Source organism: Euphorbia lathyris, chromosome 6, assembly GCF_963576675.1.
Source record: "Euphorbia lathyris chromosome 6, ddEupLath1.1, whole genome shotgun sequence".
Lineage (NCBI taxonomy): Eukaryota > Viridiplantae > Streptophyta > Magnoliopsida > Malpighiales > Euphorbiaceae > Euphorbia > Euphorbia lathyris.
The window spans coordinates 44,694,385-44,714,133 of record NC_088915.1 but is presented as its reverse complement, the minus strand read 5'-3'; the positions used below and the strand labels follow the sequence as shown (position 1 = coordinate 44,714,133).

Below are 19,749 nucleotides of genomic sequence, written 5' to 3'. Positions count from 1 at the left end.
AAGTGTATCCTATCACAACAAGTAATATTGTGCTAAGAACGAGATCGAACCACAAAGAATATTTGTTATAATTAGTAAATCTACCTAGAGTAATCTAATTGTTTAGAGGGTTGAATAATAGTTTGGGGTTTGAATAACTAATTAAATGAATTAAAGCTATAACATAACAAAATGAATTGAACAATTAACAAGGTAGAAGGTGAATAAATGGATGACACAATCTAGGATGAGGAATCCTTTGATTAAATCATACGTATGGGTTCAGGGAGTTCGGATTTGTGTTTTACCAGTGATTGACGGTAATTGCCCTAATAAGAAAGACAAATGTGTACAAGATGTATCTAACCTATTCACATGCTTTCGAACGGCTTGATTAGGCATATACCCTAGGCCATGGAAAGCATTAGGTTCTCTGGCAACTAATGCTAAAACCGTAGCCCAGCCACGGAGCCACACTCCTAGTGGTCTCTAGCGAGGTCAGGTTTACACAGGTTCATCATAGATAATTCCATGGTCAGGTTCTTATCTATCTATAATCCTATCTTTGTCAGGTTTATAGGCATTAGGCATAATCATATATACAAAGCAGGCTAGTTGATCGTCATCGAGTCTCATTCTAGCAATAATCCTATTCCTGACAATTTTCTAGGCATTAAGGATGCATAAACTGATCAATCAAAGGCCCTAGTTCCCTAATCAGACATATTCTCACTCAGCATTGTCCTGACCATTTCAACCAGAGTTATGTTCTTCCTTTCAACTACCCCATTCTGTTGAGTAGTTCTAGGAGCAGAGAAATTATGGTCAATGTCACTGGCTTCACAGAATTCATCAAACAGTTGGTTTTTGAATTCTCCACCATTACCACTTCGGATGTGAGCAATTTTTAGGTCTTTATCATTTTCAAGCTTTCTACACAGTGTTGAAAACATCTCAAATGTTTCATCCTTGCTGCCAAGCAAGATGACCCAAGTATACCGAGAAAAGTCATCTACAATAACTAAGGAAAATCTCCTACCACCCAAGCTCAGCGGCTGGACTGGTCCGAAGAGATCCAAATGTAGTAACTCTAATGGACGCTTGGTTGAGACAATGTTTTTGCTTTGAAAAGATTTTCTAGTTTGTTTTCCATACTGACAAGCATTGCATAATTGATCTTTTTCAAACTTAAGTTTGGGCAGTCCCTCAACTAATTGCTTTCTTGCTAATTTGGCCAGGAGGTCCATGCTTACATGACCAAGTCTCCTGTGCCATAGCCAGGAATTTTCTTCCTTTGACACTAAGCATATATCTTTTGAAAACTTTTTTTCTAAATTCAGCATAAAGACATTATCGACACGAGGGGCAGTTAAAATTAACTCATTAGTCTTGCCCTCGAGTATTTGACATCCAGAGGCATCGAATATAACTTTCCAACCGCTGTCACACAGCTGAGCTACGCTCAGTAGGTTATACTCAAGTCCTCTGACTAGGGAGACTGACTCAATAGTAGGGTTACCACCAACGGTTCCTGACCCAATTATCTTACCCTTTTTGTTATCTCCAAAACTTACGTTTTCTCCACGTTTATGCACAAGTGTGATGAATTGAGTTTCATCACCCTGTTTAGCTAACTTGTGTATGTTGCTTCTAATCAATTTAGACATTTAATTAAAATTGTTAGCACATAAACACAAATAATTAATTGTGAATTTTAATAGCGTGAGGGATTCAATTGTAATTTTTGTCATACTCAAAGCTCATCAAAATTGGATTTCAACAAACACAACTTTTCTTCTTTGGTTGGATAACTAGAAAACCTCTAGTAACCTAGAAGCTTTAATACCATATCATAACTAGGAAGAGAGGAAAAGAAGTTTCTGTTTTATTCATTTCATCTTAAGAATGAGATTGCAGAAGTGAGCTTTACATAGCTCAAAGAGGAAAGTAAAATAAGAAAACAAATATTGCCACAAATTGGTTACTAGAGAAATGTTACAATACACTAATGCCTATACTAATTGTCATGCACCTTAGTGAATTCCCTCACCGTACTTGCGTACTTGAAGTTAGTGAAATTCCTAATTTCGAATTTCTAATGGGTTTTATAGGGGATGACTGTGTATCGATACAAACAGAGTGCTCAAAGTATACATATACAACGCAAATTTTGGACCTGGACATGGTATCACTGTATCAGCATAGGCAGCCTGGGAAAAGACAACACTAAAGCCTGTGTTTCAAACATTACATCAAAATGTCAGAATAAAGACATGGATACCACCATTTAGAATATACACACACTGTTATCCTACTACATGACTTCACTGAAGGGAGGTTCAGGTTCAGTACAAGGAATCACATTCTCAAAAATCGAAGCTTCTGGAGTTGAAACTCCCATCATGATTGATTCAATACTACTGTGATGGTGAAATATGCCGAAATGAATCTTCAGCTGTGTCTGTCTGTGTCTGGCATAACCTATGCAAACATAAAAGGCACATACACAAAATATCCTTTACACTTTGGATGCAGTGACAACTTTCCCTGCACCGGTATCTCCTTAGATACCATAGAGCTAACACCAGTTGGAGAAGACAGCCAGCCTTTCTGTTGGAACACATATGGAGATTTGAAAAGTGACACTGTCCCTCCAGTTGACTGTTTGCAAAAAGGCAAATCAATGTTGCAGTACATATAGATATTAGCTAGACATCATATTCTGTTCATACATGCAAAATCATCAGAAATTATTGTAGTCCTCAGTTTTCTCAAGGCATGCATCAACTATTCAATTTCTGTAACATAAGCAAATAGAATCAATCCATCAATTGTTGAACTTATGTTTATTTCAATATAGCTGATGCATCTGCAGAAGCCCATGCCTGCAATCATGATTTCCCAAAACCAGCAGCAGCCTTTTTCCTTTTGCGTGTTTCAACCCTTTCAGGGCTTGGATCTCCTGTCTTCTCTTCATATTTCTTTTCTAAGGCCTGACAACATTAAAGCAGCAGCAGACAATGGGTTAGAACAATCTATGAAAGGAGTGCATTAATAATCAAGTCAATTATCTATCCACAGCAGCCACGATATTATTATCTAGGCATAAACAGAAAATTGTTGTCAACTTCCTATAAAGTAAGACAGCCACATGGGTGAGAAGGATTCTACAATGAAACCTCTATATAGGAATACACTTGGGACCGGACTATTTGTATAACAATTTGGAGGTTATTACTAAATAGAGGTTGGTACAAAAAAAATTCTCAACACCTATTACTTTAAATTTTAACAACAATAAGAACTCTCAAATTATTATTATTCAAAAAATATTTATGTAAAGTTGTTTGACACATTGATTTAGTCTTTAGGCTTGCTACTACATCCTTAAACTTGCAGAGTATTTAATAATTCACTTGCATGAACACCTTGTTGAATCCAAGTTGGAGTTTGTGTTTCCAACTCGTAGATAATTGTAATAGTTTTTATGGCTAAATGTAATATTATAAATTTAGTTGGAACCCTACTAAAAACATATAAATATAAATAGTGTACATATATATATATATATTACTATATAGAGGTGTAGTTTCTTAATGTGGAACTTTAAAAATGTATAACAAATAACGATTTGGAGGTTATTATTATTCATAACTGGCTCAAGTTGAGACCGAATATTTTTTATAATAATTAGATGTTATTCCTATATAGAATATTTTTATATGGAAGTTTTACTGTACCATGGTTTTATTTGGACGTGCAGGTTGCAGTTTCACTTGCTTGCACCTAAAGGCCCCATGCATAGGAATGCCTGCTAATGCAATGCATAGAAACCACCCTAATGCAAGGTAATTAGTATCTTCTCTACTGATATCATTAACTTACTTTAAACTACTATATGCTCATTTCGTAGCACTCAAATCATCCTGAGAGCAGTAGATAATTTTTGTCTCCATTCTTTTATATATTTTGTGTTATGTGGAATTTTAATTGTTAGTCGTTTAGCTGCGTTTTGATGTTTTCTGTCTGTAGTGAGTTTGTTATTTCTGCAAAACACGTGATGTCTGCGTGTGTGTCTATCCTAGGTCTAACGGTTATTTAGCATCTTTTCTGTAATGAGTCTCTTTTATGAAATGAATTTGCAGACTTTTCTCTCTCTCTAGATTCTTCTTCCTTCTTTCTTCTTTCTGAATATACTCTGTGTATCATTTGGTATCAGAGCTCTTTCCTTACCTGTGATTTCACCCGCCACATCCAAACATCACCATGGCTGAAACACGATCCCAAGAACTCAAAAAGATAGAAGAAAATCTCAAATCGTTAGTTAAAGGGATGGTTATCGAGAGCAACAAGAAGCAAGAACAGTTATTCACGGAGCTCATGGCGAAACAGCAAATTTCCATTGTTACTGAACTGCAAACCTCTATTGTTGCAGATCTCAAATCCTACATCTCTTCCTTAAATCTCACTGATAACACTTCCACCTCAAATTTTCATTCCTCTGTTAACCTGAACTCTCAGAACTCCGATCAACCCCCATATCAACTCTCTACTCGTTTTACTAAAGTGGAATTTCCACGATTTAATGGTACAGACCTTGAAGGGTGGCTATTTCGCTGCGACCGTTTTTTCCAAATCGATCTTACTCCGTTGAACTCCAGAGTCAGGCTAGCTTCACTCCACTTAGAAGGACGAGCTCTTGAATGGCACCAAGCATACTTGAAGGGTAGAGGACGATTGGAGGATCCCCCATGGGATGAATATGTGAAGGCGGTGACTGGACGATTTGGGGAGCGGATTTATGAAGATCCCATGGCAGATCTTAAGAGGTTAACCCAAACCGGCTCATTACTGGAATACATGGAAGCATTTGACGTTTGCTCCCATAAGGTAACCTTATTAGAAGAAAATACACTGAGTTGCTTCCTTAGTGGACTAAAAGATGAAGTGAGCTATCCTTTGCAAATGTTGGGACCAAAAACCTTACAACAAGCATATGCATTAGCCCGTATGCAAGATGCTTATCTTAGTGCTACTAAGTATGGTAAGACACATCAGAACAGGGCATTTTCCTCTTATTCTACACCTTCTACAACACCTATGCACAAAACACCTCCCCTGTTACCTACACCCCCAAATGCTGCCAAGTTACCTGTAACTGCTGCCAAAACCTCTGTTCAGCCTTTCCCTAAATTAAATAACCCCCCAAGAACTAGGAGGCTCACTGATGCGGAGTTAGCAGATAAAAGGGCTAAAAACCTGTGTTTCTGGTGTGATGAAAGGTTTACTCCTGGTCATCAGTGTAAGAAAAAGTATTTACACATGATCATGGTGCAAGAGTGTCCGGATGAGGAAGATACAGAAATGGACTTTGGAGCAATGGAAGGCTCAATAGAGTCCCCTTCGATATCTCTTTGCGCTATGGGAGGAATGCAAGCTTCTGCACCTCAAACCATGAGGCTTACTGGCAACCACAAACGTAAGACTCTGCAGATTCTAGTTGATTCAGGTAGTACTCACAATTTTATCGACTTGACTATTGCTAAAGGATTGGGATGTCAGTTGAAGGTTATTGATCCCGTTAGAATCACTATAGCTAATGGGCAGGAATTGATATGTCAGTATTTGTGTGAGTTGTTTGAATGGAAAATGCAAGAACAATTGTTTATGTCTTCCTTTTTGGTTATGAACCTGGGAGGGTGTGAGATGGTCTTGGGAACTCAATGGCTCATGACATTAGGGGATATAATTTGGAACTTTAACACCCTTACTATGTCATTTAAGATTGAAACCCATCAGTACCAATTACACGGTATTAATAATTCCTCAGTCAAAGTGATTAGTGAGAGCAACATGTTAAGAATGCTTCACCATGGTTGCACAGCCTTCCTTGCCCAAATACAGTCCATTGACAATGTACAACTTCCACTTCCAGCCTGTCCACCTCAATTAGCCCAACTCCTTGACGAATTCAACTCCCTGTTCAACAAAATAACTAGCCTCCCTCCACAAAGAACCCATGATCATCAGATTCCCCTTGTAGAAGGAACTTCACCTGTCAATGTTAGACCATATAAGCATTCCTTTCTGCAAAAGGACGTAATTGAGAAAATGGTGCATGAACTATTGGAAAACGGAACAATACAACATAGTGTAAGCCCTTATTCCTCTCCAGTGGTGTTGGTTAAAAAGAAAGACAATACTTGGAGAATGTGTATTGATTACAGAGAGCTCAATAGTAAGACAATTAAGGATAGGTTTCCTATACCTGTAATTGAGGAGTTGCTTGATGAACTACATGATTCTGCAGTCTATTCTAAGATTGATTTGACCTCTGGATACTATCAGATCAGGATGCACCCGGCAGATATACACAAGACTGCATTCCGGACACATGAAGGGCACTATGAATTCATAGTGATGCCCTTTGGCCTCACAAATGCACCATCAACCTTTCAGAGTCTGATGAATGATATATTCAAGCCATATTTGAGAAAGTTTGTGCTAGTTTTCTTTGATGACATTTTAGTTTACAGTAAGGATATGGAGTCTCATCTGCAGCATTTAAGATTGGTCTTCTTGAAGCTCCAACAACACCAACTATTGGCCAAGCACAGCAAGTGTACCTTTGGTAGTAACTCAGTTGAATATCTGGGACACATTATTCAAGCTGGAGGAGTTTCAACTGACCCCAAGAAGATTGAAGCTGTTTCAAAGTGGCCTACTCCAATTACTCTCAAACAGCTTAGAGGATTTCTTGGTCTTGCAGGGTACTACAGGCGATTTATAAGACAATATGACGTCATCAGCAGGCCTTTGACCGACTTGTTGAAAAAAGATAGCTTCAGGTGGTCCGATCAAGCTCAGGCAGCCTTTGACTCTATGAAGGTTGCTTTAACTACAGCCCCTGTGCTTGCTCTGCCCTCTCCTCACAAGCAATTTGTCATTGAAACCGACACCTGTGATGTGGGAATTGGAGCTGTGTTGATGCAGGACTGCCATCCTATTGCTTACATTAGCAAGGCTTTGGGACCTAGGCACCAATCACTATCCGTGTATGAGAAGGAGCTACTGGCAGTTGTACATGCAGTTAAAAAATGGGACCATTACATTGCTCACAGACACTTCTTAATCAAGACTGATCATAGGAGTTTGAAATTCTTGCTTGAACAAAGAATTACAACAGCTCATCAGCAAAAGTACATTGCCAAGTTGTTTGGCTACGACTTTGAGATCACATATAAGAAAGGAAGGGAAAATACTGCTGCTGATGCCCTTTCCAGGCTACCTGTTGCTGAATTCGCGGCCCTTACAGTTTCAACTCCAACTTGCAGTCTACTACCAGAAATTGAGGCAAGTTGGGCTCAGGATCCCTACTTACAGGGCATTATACAACAATTGCAGCAGACAAGATAATTCAGGGGCCTATTCTTGGCAGGGGACACTCTTGAGGAGGAAAGGAAGATTGGTGGTTGGGAATAATATGCAGTTGAAAGACAAACTTTTAAAGTTAATACATGACTCAGCTTTAGGTGGACATTCGGGGGTTCAAGCAACTTATAAAAGGCTGCAGTTGCTTTTCTATTGGAAGGGCATGGAAAGGGATGTGAGGAATTATGTGAGGAATTGCATAGTCTGCCAGACCTGCAAACCTGAAAATGTTGCTACTCCAGGACTTCTTCAACCGCTGCCGATTCCTCAAAATGTTTGGAGTGATATTAGCATAGATTTTGTTGAAGGATTACCGAAATCAGAAGGAAAAGAGGTCATCATGGTAGTAGTGGACAGATTGAGCAAGTATGCTCACTTCATTGGATTAAGGCATCCCTACACAGCTGTTACTGTGGCGCAAGTGTTCCTGGATACTATTTTTAAGTTGCATGGACTTCCATCCACAATAGTGAGTGATAGAGATCCAATATTTGTCAGCAACTTTTGGGAGGAATTGTTCAAATTACAAGGGGTGAGTTTGTTAAAGTCTACTGCTTATCATCCCCAAACAGATGGACAAACTGAAGTTGTCAACAGGTGTTTGGAGACATATTTGAGATGTATGGCCAATGGAAATCCTGCTTTGTGGGCTAAGTGGCTATCCCTAGCAGAATGGTGGTACAACACCAATTTTCATACTTCTATACAGTTGACTCCTTTTGAAGTAGTTTACGGAATGCCGCCCCCAATTCACATCCCTTACTTTCCGGGTGATTCTGCAATTAAATCAGTAGATCAATTCCTTCAGGATAGAGAATTGGCTCTTAAGATCATGAAGGAACAATTGAAGAGGGCTCAACATCGTATGAAACAACAAGCTGATTTACACAGGACAGATAGGGAGTTTGCTATTGGAGATGAGGTCTTTGTTAAGCTGCAACCTTATAGGCAGCAGAGTACTGTGTTCAGGATGAGTCAGAAACTTGCTCCATTGTTCTATGGTCCTTATGTGGTTGAAGATAAGATTGGAAAGGTAGCTTATAGGCTCAAATTGCCTTCTGGCTCTGCAATACACCCGGTTTTCCATGTCTCACAACTTAAGAAGAAGTTGTCAACCCAAGTTATGTCTTCTACTCAGCTTCCAAACCATTATAATGCAGAACCTTTCCCAATAGCAATACTGGATAGGAAGCTGGTAAAAAGAGGCAACCAAGCTGCTACAAAGATACTGGTTCATTGGTCTGATAGGGATCCCGGAGAATCCACGTGGGAATTTGCATTTGACATTCAGCAGCGTTATCCAGCTTTTCAAGTTGTTGAACCTTGAGGACAAGGTTCTTAAGGGGGATGAATTGTTATGTGGAATTTTAATTGTTAGTCGTTTAGCTGCGTTTTGATGTTTTCTGTCTGTAGTGAGTTTGTTATTTCTGCAAAACACGTGATGTCTGCGTGTGTGTCTATCCTAGGTCTAACGGTTATTTAGCATCTTTTCTGTAATGAGTCTCTTTTATGAAATGAATTTGCAGACTTTTCTCTCTCTCGATTCTTCTTCCTTCTTTCTTCTTTCTGAATATACTCTGTGTATCATTTTGATAGCCTATGGGCTAAAAGTATTAATATACCTAGTGCTTAATATTTGAGACTTCCCCCAGATGGAGGAGAATGCCCTAATGCTTGATACATCATTATTAAAATATAGAATATTACATATTATGGCCTATGTCACATCGGTATTTTTTCTCATACTATAGCAGCATCCATGTACAGAAACTACAAGGAAGAATGTATCATGCAATGTCCAGTAAAAATATCTGATGACAAAATATGCACAAACATGTTTCTACACGACTAGAAGGTATAATAAATGGCATGTTTCCACTCACCTGCAGCTGCGGAGAAATACTTTCAAGAACTTCTTCAGTCATTCTCTCAAAGAAAAGAATTCCCTGCAAGATCATGAGCTATATTAGCCAAAATACTAACACTTGACATTTACAACCTTTGAGATATCCATATAAAGTAATAGTAATACAAATAACCAACAATTACATGCTTTTGTTGTTTTTTTGGTCTAATGGTCGAAGTCTCAAAGACCATGAGGTATAGGTGAAATTGAGGAAACATCATCATGAAACCTTGAAATAATGATCAGGTCTCTCCATGCTGGGTATGATAGTTCCAGTAAAAATGACAAGATTTGTACTAAATTTTATCCAACAATGTGATAATTGGAAAAAATCTCCAGAAAACTTATATAAAAACGGCTAAGTTATACAGTAAGAGGCTTTACAAGTATGCAATATTTATTTTTATAAGTACATCTATGGAGTTAACGCCACAAAGAACATTTTCCGCTGAATTAATGAAACTGATCCTGCATTTATATCTAATTCCATAGAATTGTGACCTGATCTCTACTTAAGCAATCGTAAAGAAGTCAAAGGATATATATGTTACTGTACCCACATCCATTCAACATACTCCAGTAATTGCCATTCAACAAGATATAAAATAATAAAACTTGTACGAATATTATTTGTAAACTTCACAACAGTAGTAAATCCTTATATCTAAGTTTTGGAAGTAAATAAGAAAAAAAGATATTAGAAGACCTGTAGATGGTCAAATTCATGCTGGAAAACACGTGCAGGAAGGCCCGACAAGTTCACAGTAAACCTAGCACCATTAATATCCCTGGCATCAACCTTTAAGGTATCTGGTCTCTGCAGATATAAATTATAATAATTTTAGTGGAAGTAAATTCCATCAAGAGATTCAAGATATAGAGTTTAAGGAATAAAAAATACCAGATGACTTCTGCAAAGGAGCAAAACAATCACGAACATATAAATGGACAAAGTATAAGTTAAGAGTCATAACCTACAACTCAATGTCAATAGACTAAGAACTATTATATCATAGGAGTTCATTTCCATTTCTGAATCAACAAAAAACTAAATGTTTTCCAAACCATAACTAGAATGATTTTATTTGAGATCCCACATTTTACTTTTATTTCACACGATGGATTTTTAAGTAAACAGATGGCACAAGTTGAATGAATATATATATATATATATAGGGGAGGGATCAGTTGAAAACACCCTATGTAAGAACACTTTTTTTTATGTGAGAACACCAATCAAAAAACGTAGAATATACGTAACATTATTTAGAATATCGTATTTAATTTTTTAGAACACAGACTATAAAATATAGAACATATATTCCAGCATAGTTCAACAACTAATGTCCTATGTAACATTATTTAGAACATTATACTTAACTTTTAGAAAGCATGCTATAAAATTTAGAACATATAAAAGATAATTTATAACAATGTACTAACTTTTTAGAACACATGTGTAGAACATATACTCTAGCTAATGTCTTATGTTCTACAACTAATGTCTTATTTAACATTATTTAGAACATTGTACATAACTTTTAGAATGCATGCTATAAAATATAGAGCATATACTCCAACATAGTTTTGTTAGGCATATGTTCTAAAACTAATGTCGTATATTCTACAACTAATGGCTCATGTTCTAAATCAGCAAACCATTAACAAAATCACCAGACCATTCAACGCTAGAAAGAAGCCGGTCGTCGAGCCTAATCGACTCGACTCGTACATCTAAAAAGTCTATTGTACATTTTCCGGTGTAGCGCCGGTTACCACTCAAAACTCTTGCATGCAACCCGAATCCACCATACACATAGGTAAAACAGCCTCCCAAATCCATTTTTGGTGTTAGAATTGCAAAAAAAAAAAAAAAAAAAAAAAAAAAAGAACATAGGGTAGAGAAATAAAAGGGATGGTCCATATTACGAATTTCTACTCAATAAAAACGCAAAATCAATCTCTTATTCTTACATGCACTTGTAGCTCATGTTGTGGGCTTCGATTTAGTATAAAGAACGCGAAAAATGAGGAAGAATGAGTTTGGAGAAGTTTGAAGAGTAAAAATGGAGGAAATAAGGTGAGGAAGATGATGGTGATGGTGAGGGAGAGATGAATCCACGTGTATACAGATTTATATTTCATATTACAATAAGCTAGTCCACGGTAATGGTAATGGTAGGGGTAGGGGTAATAGGTTACACTTTGGGACATGGAACATAGGCTCTTTGACAGGAAAATTAGCTGAAATTGTAGATGTTATGAAGAGGAGGAGAATAAATATAATGTGCCTACAAGAAACCAAGTGGGTTGGAGCCAAGGCTAGAGAGATAGCTCATTGGGGTTATAAACTGTGGTACTCAAGAAAGGATAAGGGTAGAAATGGAGTAGGTATTCTTATTGATAGGGAGTATATTGATGATGTAGTAGCGGTGTCTAGGAAGAGCGATAGAATTATGAGTGTTAAGCTTGTGATAGGCGATGAGGTTGTGAATGTCATAAGTGCATATGCGCCGTAAATAGGATTAGATGTCTCTAAGACAAGCTTTTTGGGAGGACTTGGAGGAAGTGGTGCAACAGGTTCCTAGCGATGAAAAGATGGTACTAAGTGGTGATCTCAATGGACACGTAGGTTCTAGGCGAGATGGGTTTGAGAGTGTTCATGGAGGGTATGGTTTTGGAGATAAAAATGAAGCAGGAAATGATATCTTGGAATTCGCATCAGCCTATGACTTGAGTATCATGAACACATGGTTTATGAAAAGAACATCCCACTTAGTGACTTATCTGAGTGGCGGTAATGCGAGCCAAATTGACTTCTTCCTAGTAAGGAGTGCTTGGAGAAAGAGTTATATTGATTGTAAGGTGATCCCTGGTGAGAGTACGACAACCCAACATAGATTAGTGGTGCTTGATTTTCGAAGTAGGAGATGTATGAGAAAACGAACACCACAAGTGGAGACTAAGATTAAGTGGTGGAAACTGCAAGGGGAGAATCAACAAAAATTTGTGGATGAGATAGCCAAAAAAGATATTTGGACTTGTAATATGGATTTAGATATAGATTCGATATGGACTAAGATGGAGCATAGTATAAGGGAGGTAGCGAAGGAAGTTCTAGGGGAATCTAAAGGTAGCATGCCACCAGGTAAGGACACATCTTGGTGGACAGAAGAAGTACGACAAGCAGTAAAGAGTAAGCGAGAATCCTATAAAATATTAGGGAAGTGCAGGAGTGATGAGAACTACGAAAAGTACAAAGAAGCTAAAAGGGAAGTAAAGAAGGTCATACGAGATGCTAGAGCAAAGGAGAATCGGGATCTGTACACAAGATTGGATACGAAGGAAGGGGAAAGAGACATATATAGAATTGCTCGGATGAGAGATAGGAAGATGCGAGATCTCGGAAAAGTTAAATGTGTGAAGGATGTGGACCAAAAAGTCTTAGTTGGAGATAAGGATATCAAGGAACGATGGAGGTCCTATTTTGATAACTTATTTAATGGAGATCGCGGACAAGAGGTTGGAGATATAAGTATCCCTTACGATATGATAAATCGTGAATGCATACGGAGAATTCAAAAGGGTGAAGTCAAAATGGCATTAAATAAGATGAGATTGAAGAAAGCAGTAGGACCTGATGGCATCCCTATTGAGATTTGGAGATATTTGGGAGAGAGAGGAATCGAATGGTTGACGACGTTCTTCAACAAAATTTGGAGAAACAATAAGATGTCATCCGAATGGAGGAAAAGTATTCTAATCCCGTTGTATAAGAACAAAAGTGATGTCCAAGATTGTGCCAACTATCGAGGAATCAAATTAATGAGTCACACTATGAAACTGTGGGAGCGAGTGATCGAACAAAGGCTAAGGAGGACGGTGAAGATCTCGGAAAACCAGTTTGGCTTTATGCCGGGAAGATCAACTATGGAAGCCATCCATCTAATGAGACAATTAATGGAGCACTATCGAAATAAGAAGAAAGACTTGCAGACATATGATAAGGTACCAAGGGAAGTACTTTGGTGGGCCTTAATAAGGAAAGGCATTTCGCAGATATATGTTGACATCATAAAGGACATGTATGAGAGAGCATGCACGAGTGTACGCACCATTGTTGGGAAGACTGAAGAGTTCCCTATTACGATTGGAGTGCATCAAGGCTCTGCAAAGCCCATTTCTTTTTGCCATCGTTATGGATGAACTAACGAGTTCACTCCAAGATGGTATACCATGGTGCATGTTGTTTGCAGATGATATTGTGTTGGTTGATGAGACGAAAGAAGGCGTGGAGAGGAAGTTGGAACTATGGAGGCAAACTTTAGAATCTAGAGGCTTTAAGCTGAGCCGAAGTAAGACAGAATATTTGAAGTGTAAGTTTAGCGGCGATAGGAGTATGGAGGCAGGGACAATCACCCTAGATGGGAGAGTTGTTCAGGCATCGGATTGCTTTCGGTATTTAGGATCTATTATCCAAACAGATGGAGAAGTAGATGGAGATGTTGCTCATAGGATTAAATCTGGTTGGGCGAAGTAGAAGAGTGCTACAGGTTTCCTTTGTGACCCCAGCTGCCAAATAGATTGAAGGGAAAATTCTAACGCACGACAATCAGACCAGCATTGTTATATGGTACGGAGTGTTGGGAAGTGAAACACTGTCACACTCATAAGATGTCGGTGGCGGAGATGCGTATGTTGAGATGGATGTGTGGTCATACGAGAAAGGATCGGGTGAGTAATGAAATAATTAGGACAAAAGTAGGGGTTATATCTATTGACAATAAAATGAGGGAAAACCGACTAAGGTGGTTTGGCCATGTAAGGCGAAGAGCGCTTGATGCGCCGGTTAGGAGGGCTGAAGAGTGGCAAAGGGATGTAGGGGTGAGGGGTAGGGGAAGACCTAAGCAAACTTGGAGGAGGGTGATCGAGAGTGATATGAGTTTATTGGGGATTAAGGAAAATATGGTAGTGGATAGGAAAGAGTGGAGGGAGAGAATTTGTGTCGCTGACACGACTTGATTTCACAGTTTTATATGATGGTTCATATTAGCCGACCCCGAATCATTTCGAGACTAAGGCTTTGTTGTTGTTGTTGTATTACAATAATACAGTTAATGAGAATGTTTTCACATAAAAAAACCATTTTCACATAAATGTTCTCGTAATAGCCCTCCCCTATATATACACATATATAAAAAAGAGAGGGATCAATAAGCAGGCACAATGTACTTAGATTACAAATTGTGCTATTTCTTCACGATCAGAGGGACAATGTACTTAGATTACAAATTGTGCTATTTCTTCACGATCAGAGGGACAATGCTGACAAGGTCAACTAAAGTCTAATTTGCCTCAATATATATGGGATCATGGGATCATAGTTGTTAGAATCGTACGAGTCGACATGACTCGTACATTTGGAGTCGATTCATGAAGATTTCGAGTCGTATCTATGTACGACTCGAAGCCTTCATGAATCAGCCGAATTGGTGGTGAATCGGCCTAGTCACCCGATTCGGTCGATTCATGGCACCATGCCTAATATCTCTCTTCTCCGTCTGCGCATCCTTTTCCATCACGATTTTTGCACTGCAAGTCTTCCTCCTATGTGTGATTTCTTCTGTAGAAGTCTTCCTGCTCTACGATTTTTCTGGACAAGTCCTCCTCCTGGGCGCGATTTTTCTTCTCTTCCCTTCATCCTAATGTTCATCTCTGGTGTGGTGTGCGTTTTTTCTGTGGAAGTTTATTTTGTGGAAGTTTATATGTAAGTCTTCCATCTAGATTTAATTGGGTTATGATTTAGTTATTTATATTATATAGGTTTATTTTTATGATACAAATTATAATTTAATAGGTTTTTGATGCAAATTTTGGGGTTATGATTTAGGTACTTATATTATATAGGTTTATGTTTATGATACAAATTATAATCTAATAGGTTTATGATACAAATTTTGTTTAAGTATTAGATGTTTTTGAAGAATTAAGGACTTATTTTATTATGGATGTTTTTTGTATGGTTTATAAAATGACTTATTTGTGAACTCTTCGTTGCAGAATTATTAAATTATGAGTTATAAAAATACACACATAGAATTAGGTTTCAAATAATTTACGACTCTTCACTTCAGTGAAGTTATGAAATTAAAAAGGTTTATAGATGACTATTTGGATATTAAAATTGCATTTTTAGACTCATATTTAAAGTTAAATATGGTTAATATTTTATTTTTTATAATATTTTGAATTTGATCCGAATTTTACGATTCGATTCACGAGTCTCGATTCACAAAATGAGATTCACGAGTCGAATCTCGATTTAACAACTATGCATGGGATGCACGCTAACTAGGCTGAGGTCTAGATGTTCGTTGCAAATGACTCTGCCTCTTCCAACCTGTCTATAACTTACAAATGTAATAAGTTTTCACACTTGTGGATTGCTAAAATATTCTAACAGTTCTTTAAGATTTATTTAACAGTTGAATCTATCAATCAAAGACAATTTGTAATCATATAATAAATTATGCATATAGTTATTGCTATTTTTCTTAGTTTGATTTATTTTTGTTTTTTGCTGTCATTATTCAAATTTTCTTCAAAATTCATCAAATTTGACAAATTGGACTTATGAGCTTGGTTATACTTAAAAGCGATTTAAATAGTAAATTTGGTTCTGACAAAAATTTAAACAGAGCCCAGCAAAAGGGACAAATTCTTTAGTAGAATATGTACCTCCACATCAGCATAGATCCCAGGAAAAGAAAGGCACCCTTCATTAAAGGGCACCATTTTCTTTGAATATTTGTTGACTCTTGGATTGATGAGAACAATTTCCTCTCCCTCACCTCTCTCACCAACTGGATTAAACACCATGAGTTGAACATTAATTCCTACTTGAGGTGCTGAGAGCCCAATACCATCAGTTCTGTGAAAAAGGAAGCCAACAAGTTTTGATCACAACCTGTAAGGTGGGAGGATTTTTTATAAGCATAAGCAAATTCTTATTGCCGAAGCATTGCATGATGGTGGCATTGCCATAGCATAAATGTGTAGCATTATGGTACAATCCACTGTTGTTAGAATCTTACAATTGACGATTCGAATCGTACAATTCGAATCGTACGATTCGATCTAGCTCTATTTCGAGCCGAATCTATAGAGTGAATCTAATTGTAACAAGTACTATTCGATTCGATTCAGCTCTATTTCGAGTCAGATCTTCATTATCAAGTTGACAACAAGGCAAAAAAAGAAGTCAGAAGTTCAAGCTCTTCATCTCCACTAAGTTATTAAACAGAGTCCGATTTGTGAATTAGTTTTATTAGGATTGCATTTGCATTAGATTTGAATTGTAATATGATTTCTTTTTTGACATTAAAATTGCATTTCTAGACTAATATTTGATAATATTTTGAGTTCAATATAGTAAATATTTTGTTTTTTATAATATTATGAATTTGACTAAATCTTACGATGATTCACGACAACTATGATACAATCAAATATGTTATATAATCATTAAATGATAAGAACGATCTAAGAAATAGGTACTCAAATAGGAAAAAGAAGGGGTAAAGCATAAAATATCAAATAAAGCATGCTCATACATAAAAATGCAGCATGAAGGCAAAATATGACTTCAGAGTCAGACCGTAAACATTCACAGAGTCATATATACTTACTTCGGATGAATGGTAAAGCATCAATTTTGCTGATTAAACAACCAACGGGTGGAATAGGCGGATAAGAACTAATAACGTCATATAATTCAACAAAGGTAGTTGCCTCCTGACAGAAGAATAAGCATTCGCCCAGAAATACAATGAGAGACCATCTCCTTAACTTGCTTCCGTGACTATATCACTTTAAAACTTACCTCAAAGGAAGAGGATTGATTCACATATATAAAGAGTCACGTAGCTCCCTAGTTAAGCAATGTGGGATATATAACACAACCCTCATGCCCAATTCATTTGGAGCGCGAAGCTAATATTAGTGGGGAACCAAACATTGAACCGTGACTCTAATACCATATAAACAAAGACCCCACTCACCCAAAAGATACCTCAAAGGCAGAGGATTGCCTCAAATATATAAGAGCGTCTCTAAGGGACTCTTAGTTCACTCTCTAAAAATAATATAAACAATTGACTCTTAGTAATTTAAGACATTAAAATACATGTCATCTCTAACAATATTCTTCATTTATTTTATTATTAAAATTATTACGTGTTGTTATATTTAACAATAGTGAGAATAGAGAGATTCAATAATAAACTATTAATAAAAAACAAAATAAGGACTGGATTAGGAGGGGAGATAACCTCCTCAACGATAATGAGGAAATAGAATAGTGATTCGAGTAGGAACTGAGAGACTCTTGAATTGAATTTTGCCACAAATTCGTATAACTTAACAGCCTAACAACCAATTAAGCATATTTAACATTGCCTAATGAGAATTTCAGGAACTCAATAATCACGTCCACAGCTAATACAGAAGTAACCTTTGACTAAAATATGAAACACTTCAATAGAAATAAAAACAAAATCTCAACTAATACATGATCAGCATTAGATATTAGCTCCCACCTCAAAAATGATGGAGCAACCAACGGTATCATATTAGTCTGCAATAGAACTAAAACTTACTTGTACATTACATCGAACATGTGGTCAACAAGCTTCTTCAAGTTCTCATCAAATGTATCAATTCGCTTATTTTTCGCCCTCAGTATAGGGTCCGGATATTCCACAATTTTGAGCGGTGATTCGAAGTAAAGATCAGCAGCTATTGATGTAAGTAATGTACATATAAAAAGAATGAACCTTAGAACTGCAGTCAATTTATAGAAATCAAAACCACTAGAAAAGATTAAAGTACACTCCACAAGAATGTCGAAGAGTATAAATTAGAATTTTGCTTACGAGTGGCTACTTTGTGTTCTGAAAAACCTCGCTTAGTCTGAGCACGAACTGCCGTCACAGGAGGTTTGGGGGTGGAAACGAAGCGGGAATCCGAGGATAAACGACTGATACGGGGACAGATAGCAGAAAAACCGATTTGACGGAGCAGAATTGGAAGGAAAAGAGTTCGCGGCAATAGTGAAGACGGGCGAAGAGAAGCCGCAAGAGCTGCCATGCGTGACGGGCTGGGAACTAACCTTGTCCAAATGAAAATGTTGAATTATTATTATTATTATTATTGAATGATAAAAATCATAAACAATTACGTACTTCCATCAATCAATTTCTGTCCTTTCTGTATTTTTGAAGTTACTTTGTTTATATTACCATTGATTTTAGGGTAAATTACAAAACTAACTGAATTGATACATTCGTTCATGTATTTAAATTTATTACGTTATTGATAACATCCAGATATTATCTACAGGACTAAAAGGGTAATTAGCCAAAATGACTGCGGATAAGGAAGATCGCCAAAGCAATGGTGTATGAAGCAAGACTCATAGGTGGCGGATCTACGGATTTCTCAACACGCCACAGAGGGTCAAACGCCTTGGGAGATCCGTCAAACCTGGATACGCCCAAGGAACGGCCAAACCGATTCCCAATAAAGGCAACTAATAACCCATTAATGAGCTAACGGTCATACTTGAATAAGATCAGTAACCGCCATTAATGAGGCATTAATGGAGACTTTCTAGTTATCCGGAATTACGATTACATGAGTATAAATAGCTTGCACCCCAAGATATTGAGGGACACACTTTTTCTAAACCCTACTTCGTGCTTATAGTTTATTCTCATACAAGTTACTGACTTTGGCATCGGAGTGTCCCTCGCCGATCCCAACGGCGCCTCACATAGAAGAGCTCCGATCGTAGATTTCATTACCAGTCATCAATTGGTGCGGTGAGCGTGGAAGTTCTGATCACAAAAGGACTTAGTTCACAATCACAAAATGGCAAATGAAGGGCCCTTCAACCGGAACAACAACACCTTCAATACCAACTTCAGTCGGTAATCCCCAGACAAACACCAACAACCCAGATCCTGATGCACCCCTCGTTCATGATGTTAGGGAGATGTCGCCAGATTATTTCGCCGATATTGTCACAGGTTTGGTAGAAAACACTTATGAATCAGCTATGGCGGATCGATTGAAAGCGTACCTTGATAATCCCTTATAGGTGGACCCACAATGGGAGTCATTCCCCCTTTGTACCGTCCCCCACCAAGGTCGAGGACATCCGCTTGGCAAACCGCCATTATCAGACCGGGAGCCCATAACGATTCTGCCTTCTTACAGTCCCACCCTGCGGATGCGGTTGTCACTAGCACAGAGCTAGGCAGTGTCCCACCAACAGGTAGAAGACTGTTTGAGGATGTACCAGAAGGAAGTTAGAGGAACCGCCGGGTACCCCCGAAAAACACCAGTGAATACAGGAATCACCATTGGAGAAC

At 37.7% G+C, this 19,749-nt stretch overlaps 1 protein-coding gene across 2 annotated transcripts; it reads right to left on the bottom strand.

Moving 5' to 3' along the window:
* Nucleotides 1-2,237: 2,237 nt before the first annotated feature.
* LOC136232972 (peptide deformylase 1B, chloroplastic/mitochondrial) lies at nucleotides 2,238-18,490 on the bottom strand. Of its 2 annotated transcripts, XM_066022464.1 has the most exons (7): nucleotides 18,250-18,490; nucleotides 17,974-18,112; nucleotides 16,055-16,247; nucleotides 10,023-10,133; nucleotides 9,294-9,356; nucleotides 2,865-2,972; nucleotides 2,238-2,640 (listed from the first exon to the last, which is right to left on the bottom strand). In XM_066022464.1, exons 1-6 carry the CDS (start codon nucleotides 18,461-18,463, stop codon nucleotides 2,871-2,873), a joined length of 822 nt encoding a protein of 273 aa, XP_065878536.1. In that variant the 5' UTR covers nucleotides 18,464-18,490; the 3' UTR covers nucleotides 2,238-2,640; nucleotides 2,865-2,870. The 2 variants fall into 2 exon arrangements, with proteins under 2 accessions (XP_065878536.1, XP_065878535.1); XM_066022463.1 differs by having other exon boundaries at nucleotides 2,238-2,972.
* Nucleotides 18,491-19,749: the final 1,259 nt, after the last annotated feature.

Bases quoted from the DNA above. Each gene is read 5' to 3' on its own strand.
- LOC136232972 (XM_066022463.1), bottom strand. From the start codon at position 18,463: ATGGCAGCTCTTGCGGCTTCTCTTCGCCCGTCTTCACTATTGCCGCGA. The intron at 10,134-16,054 runs GTACATATTCTA...TTATATCTGCAG, and splicing joins GGATCTATGCTGATGTGGAG to AGACCAGATACCTTAAAGGT. The intron at 9,357-10,022 runs GTCTTCTAATAT...ATGATCTTGCAG, and splicing joins ATGAATTTGACCATCTACAG to GGAATTCTTTTCTTTGAGAG.